Source organism: Neovison vison, chromosome 10, assembly GCF_020171115.1.
Source record: "Neovison vison isolate M4711 chromosome 10, ASM_NN_V1, whole genome shotgun sequence".
NCBI classification, from domain to species: domain Eukaryota; kingdom Metazoa; phylum Chordata; class Mammalia; order Carnivora; family Mustelidae; genus Neogale; species Neogale vison.
In genome coordinates, this window is record NC_058100.1 from 70,130,040 (window position 1) to 70,136,039 (window position 6,000).

General features: G+C 58.8%; 1 protein-coding gene across 5 annotated transcripts in view; it reads right to left on the bottom strand.

Moving 5' to 3' along the window:
• The window catches only part of KIF21B (kinesin family member 21B), a 47,894-nt gene extending 42,253 nt beyond the window's left edge, over positions 1 to 5,641 (bottom strand). For all 5 annotated transcript variants that reach the window (XM_044267572.1, XM_044267571.1, XM_044267573.1 and 2 more), the window contains exon 1: positions 5,558 to 5,641. In XM_044267572.1, the coding sequence (XP_044123507.1) occupies positions 5,558 to 5,598 (41 nt within the window). In that variant the 5' untranslated portion in view covers positions 5,599 to 5,641. The remainder of the gene's footprint in view (positions 1 to 5,557) is intronic.
• Between the last annotated feature and the right edge of the window lie 359 nt (positions 5,642 to 6,000).

The following is a 6,000-nucleotide window of genomic DNA, read 5'->3' on the forward strand; positions in this document are numbered from 1 at the left end:
GGATAGGGACTCAGGTATCTGGAGCCAGAGGACCACGCACTGCCTCCCTTCCACACCCAGAGCAGCCAGAGGTAAAGAGGGAGTATTTCAGGGCTCAGGACACTGCCAAACACAGGTCCCCCACCCGCCATGGGGCTTCACAGCTCTTCCCACAGATCTCCACCACCCCCAGCCCAGAGGGATGGAAGGGTAACCCTCTGGAGCAGAGGCTGACCAGCCCCAGCCTGGCTCCCCTCCCAGGGCGCGGAAGCCTCCTCTTCTCCCCAGCCCAGCGGGCTCTCAGTACCCCTCCTGAACTTTCCCCAATGGGCAGCCATGTCTAGAGGGTAAAATGAGAGTCGAGGAGACCCAGAACACCCGGGGCTCTGCCCTGTGACTGGTGTGGGGGCTTGTAGGGATAGCAAGAGGAGACTGGGCTGCCCCCAGTCTTTCCTAGAGAGTGGCAAGACGGGACTCGGGCAGGAAAATCAATTCCAGGGGCAGCGAAGGAAAGAGATAACAGGCGGACTTCTACCCAGTGGCAAGGGAGAAGTTCCCCAAACACAAGAGCAAACAGCATGGCTGGAGGGGGGAACAGGCAGCTCCATGCTAAGCAATAGCAGAAAAGGAAATTCAGACACGTTTCCCCCACTGCAGAGCACTGGACACCTTCCTAAGTACTTTTCCCGCATGGCCATTACGGCAACCAGTGCAGTGTGGCATATGGAGAAACTGAGGCAAAGAGACTCACAGCAAAGGGCTAATTAAAGCAGTAACAGGAGGTGGTTGACAGCAGTCTGAGGAGCATGTGCCTGGAGGGAGAGTGCCCAGGGTTCTGATCCAAACTCCTCCATTCACTGGCTGTGAGTGTTTGCTCATCCTTACAATGGCAACAACATCAGTTAGCTGGTGGGGCTCCAATGGGGTAGGGTGGGGTGGAACGGGGCACTGTAGACATGCTGCCTGGCACAGGGCAAGTGTTCAAGAAGTCACAGGGCTTAGTGATCCCCAAGTTCAGTCTTCTTTCCATCCTGGGATACTTTCTGCTATAAATAAGAGGAAGGAAGGAAGGGGATGGAATGGGAGAGGAAGGGAGGGGAGGGGAGGGGAGGGGAAGGGAGGGAAGGAAGGAAGGAAGGAAGGGGAGGGGAGAGGAAGGAGGGAAGAAAGGGTGGAGGGGAGAGGAGGAGAGGGGAGGAAAGGAAGGAAGGAAGGGAGGAAGGGAGGGAGGAAAGGAGGGGAGGGGAGGAAAAGGGAGGGAAGGAAGGAAGGGGAGGGGAAGGGAGGGAGAGAGGGAAGGAGTGGAGGGGAGAGGAGAGAAGGGGAGGGAAGGAAGGAAGGAAGGAAGGAAGGAAGGAAGGAAGGGAGGGAGGGGATGGGAAGGAAGGAAGGAAACTCTTCCCTGTACCTAACACTCACTCACTGTAGCTCAGCCAGACAGACACTGCTTCGGCACACTGTAAGTTAGGGCTCACTTTTAAAAACATTTTACACATCAACTCCTTAAGAGCCAACACTTTATGGGCTGTATCTCTTCTCCTTCATCCACACCACCGCTCTTCACAAATGAACAAACAAGAACAAACCAGTTTCCCATTCTCCAGCCGGTAAATCAGAGGCCCAGCAGGACAAACAGAAAGGAAGCGCCATGACCCAGCCAATGGGTGAACTGCACTGGCCCCAACCCTGCCCTTTGCCCCCAGAGCTGTAAGAGTAAGGGCCCCAGGCTCCTGTCACCCCCGCCACTTCCTCAGCCCCCGCCCCACCCCAGCCCCACTCTGAGGGTTTCAAAAGCGGAGATCCAATCAGCTTCAGGCTAGGCGGGCAGGCTGGCTGGGTGGCGGAGGGGGATGGTTTCCGGGGCCTGTGGTTACTACACTCCACTTCCTTGTGATGACATAAGCCCTATTTCTGCAGCAGGAGGCCACTGCTAAGATTCTCAGGTCTCCAGGCACAGGAGGTCCCGTCTGGGCCTCGATTTCCCAGATGGCAGCATGGGCCACTGTTGGCATTGATTGACCCTGGCTGCCCTTGGGCCACCAGAGCAGAGGAGGGACTCTGCAGGCACCCATATACCACCGTCACACAGTTTTCTCTGTCTTCTCTGGTCTCTTTCTCCCAAGACACCAGTTCTTGGGATTCAAAATGCAGACAGACATTGACCAGGATTTCAGAGTAGCTGGAAGCTCCAGAAATAAATACAGCCAGAGAGCCCAAAGGAGGGAGTGCAGGAGTATGATCTAACACTGACCCCTGGGTCCCTGGCTGGTGCCCCTCCATCCCCCCCCAGCCCCTGCTCAACTCTGGAGTGTCTGAAGATGGATGTGGGACCTGTAGAGGGACCTTCCCACCCCAGCTGAAGAAAGGAAGGAAGCTTAAGGAAACCAGGCAAAGATAATAGGGACGTGGCGGGGAGGGGGGAGGACCCACGGAAGGCTCCTCTCTTGGTGGGGACTCAGAACTGGGGGCTTGAAAGGGTCTTAAAGAAATGTACCATGTGTCTTGGCTTCCTTCCCCAATTTCAACTTTGCCAACTTGCCTTTCTTAACAGCCACCCCTTCCCCTTCTGACCCCATTAGCTGGGTCTGTGTTGCAGTCTGGGGCCGGGCACAACTCAGCTTCTAAAGCTCCTTCCCCCTACCCCCCCACCCATCCTCAGGTAGAGAGAGGCTGGTTCCAGGCCAGTCTTGGGCCCAGAGAGCTGAGTCCCTATCTACAGGGGATTAATGGATAAAGGGATCACAGGGCAGGCTGGAGAGGGGCTGGCCTGGGAATTTCCAGAGCAAAGACAACTAGCTAGGGTTTAGGGCCAGATGGGCCAGAATTCAGGGAAGCCTGGGGTATGGCTTTTAGGGTCTGCTCACACTGAGACCTTCTCCCTTTATCCCACAGCCCCAGGTTCTGCAAATTTCGTCCCCTGGCTGTCCCCCAGCCCCAGACTGCCCTGTGGAGATTTGCAGACAGACAGCTTTGATCCTCTTCCCAAGGAGATTATAGGGCCAAGAGCCCTGGGCTGGCACTTCTCACCTAGTCTAGCAGTCCCCACCAGGACGTCCCCCCTTACACAGGCATGCATGTGCACACGCACGCACACACACGCACATACACACACCCCAAACAAAGTCTGTCTCGTTCCTGGCCTCCCTTTCCCAAGAGTTGGACCCAGGTTCGCCATGTTATTCTCATGGGAGCTCAGAGAACACTTCAGTTAGATATAAGAAAGGACTTCCAGGAGGTCAGAAAGCTGAGCCTGACACCGGGTTGGGCCCCTGGCCATTCCAAAGCCTGGGCCTTTCCCAGCAATGCTCTACTCCAATACCCCAATCCAGCCCGCCACCCGGTCCTTGAGGTGGGACGAGTGACTTCCAGAGGTGGGGACGGGGGGTCACTGGGAATCCAAAAGCATGGGTATTCCCCTCAGTCCTCTGTAGCACCATCTGCTCCCTGTCCCTAGTCTTGTCCTGTCCTCAGCTCTTTGATTAGAAACTGGGCTCTGTCCAGGCATTGTCTGTCTTCCACGGCCGGCTGCCCATTGAGGTCTGGCGTGTGCCAGGCTAGGCGCTTAGGCTGGAGTGGGAGGGGACAAGTGGGCTGGGCCCTCACCTTCCAGAAACCCCCTCAAGTCTGGCTCTTTTGATGTTCAAATCTCCCCACTCCTCCATCCAAGATCAGCAACGGGAGGCAAGGAGTGGGGGCATCCGGACCCTGCTAGAGCAATCTGAGTGGGAAGCAGAGATGATACCCACTGCCCTCAAAGAACTGGGTGCAGTGGGCTGGCACAATCCCTTCCCTAGAAAGGGTCTCAGAAACCTTCTGTTGGTGGTGCTTGGAAGGCCACACCAGCTTCTCCTCACCGCTCTGCACAGAGTGCCAATTCCAAGGGGCTTTCCCACACTTTACCATGCCCCTGTCTAGCCTGGGGGGCGCTGACCGTTTTGGTAGTAGAGGGGGCTTTGTTTGGCTCACTCCTGTAAGACGGAGGCTGAAGGAAAGCCCCATGGGAGGAGCAAGCACCCTAAGTCCCTTCCTTCTCAGCTCTGGTTCACAGTCAGTGGGGCCAGGGCTTCATTTCCCTTTTATGATGCACTTGGACTCTCCCAGTCTGCTGCAGATGTCATATTTACATTTCTCACTCCCCCTACCCCCCACCACTCGTACCTCCCTCCCTCCCTCGACCTCCACAGGATCCTGCTGCAATGTCAGTCTAAGCTGCAGCCTGGCCCCGCCCCGGCCAGCCCACCAGGCACCTGCAGGGCTCCTCTTTGTCTCTCAGGCTGCTCAGGGCCAGCAAGGCTGTGTTCAAGTGTTGCTGAGGCTGCCTGATGCAGGAGTGGGAGGCACCTCAGTCTCCCTTCCTTGACCCCTGAACTGCGATCAGCCATCCTCTCTTCCTCTCTGGGCTCCAGAGGATGGGCCAGATGCCTGGGGGGGCATCTGCTCTAGGGCAGGAGGGGAAAGCTCTGCCATAGTCATCTCTGGCCCTGTCTAGAGTGACTTCCATGGACTCTTGGTATCTGGGTCACCTTCAACCCCGGGAATCCAGAGACTGGTGTCAGAGACCCACCCTAGCCCTGGACCCAATCCCCCCACCCCCAACATATAGGCCTGGGGCAGAGATGGTTGTATTTCTCCATCGTTCCTGCCTTGGGGACCAGTCTCAGATTGGCACTCTCCCAGCAACAGACCCCTCTGAAAGAGAAAACCCAAAACAAAACCAAGGAGAGGTGATGTGGTGTAAGCGTCTCCACCCAACACAAAGGACATGTATGGATCAACTTTGCACGATTTCCTGCTTCACACCTGTGTGCCCCTCCCAACAGAAGCCCTCCAGCCATGTCCTCTCCCCACCTCAATTCTGTCAGGATGTCACTGCAAGTCCCAGATAAGTCCATGCACCACCCTACCTCCATTTTATCTGGGAGCCCAAAGATGGGGTATCAGTGACACACCCTCCTGTCCCCTCAGAGGTAGAACCTCAGATACTCGGCTTTCTCCCTGCCCTAGCCCCATGTCCTCTTGGGACAGGGCCAGTACTCTCTCCAAAAGCCCTTGACTCCCCATGAAAGGCCAAAGCACCACCCCAGCACTTCCATTCCTCCCTGCTCTCAGTCGATCTTTGTCTGCAGAACCGGTTACCAGGGCGGGTGTGCTGCCTTCCTAGCTGGACCAAGAGCACGAACTAGACGACTGGGGTGGATGAAGGGAAAATTTCCCCCCCTCCAATATCCCATATGAGACAGCAGCCCCAAGGGGAGGCGAAGAGGAAACACACAGACGCTCCGGCCTGGGCCAGGGCTGGGTGTGAAATACCGGATTTCCTTGTTTATTCGATTTTCTGATCATTAAGGGCTCCCAAGAGGGGCCCGAAATTACCACCCAAACAAAGCCACCTTCCAGCAGCCCGCGGGCCGCCGATCTCCTGCGGCAGCCCGTCCAGCGCACGGTGCCCTCCTGCCCGGCCCATGCCGGCCCCTCCTCCCGGGGTGCGGGCTCCAGAGTGGACCCCCGGCCCCACGCCCACGCGAGACAAAGCCGGAGCCCCTCCGCGCACACCCCCCGCCCCGCCACCGGTCCCTACCTGACGGCCACCTTGACGCAGCAGTCCCCCTGGCCGGCCATGGTCCTCCGGCTCTAGGGTCTGGGCGTGGATCAGGGGCGGGGGTCTGGGGGCCGATGCCCCAGGCAGCGGCAGCGGCTGCGGCTGCGGGAGGCGGGGACGCGGGCACTGCTGGCGAAGTCTGCCGCGGCGGCTGGAGGTGACATGCTAGCGGGCGGCAAGCCGAGGGGCTCACCCGCGGCTGGGGGAGGCCTCACGGGGCTGGGCCCGCGCGCCTCCTCGCGCCATCGGGCGGCGGCGCGCAGCTAGCTGACAGCCCGCGGCGCGACCCGCCGCTCCCCACGGCGCGGCACACGCGCGCACACACCTCCCACCCTCGCAGCCACCTCCCGCCGCAGCGCGAACAAAGGGGGCGGGGGCCGGCCCGGCCCAGGACCCGCCCCCCAGCCCCGCCGGGCCCGCGC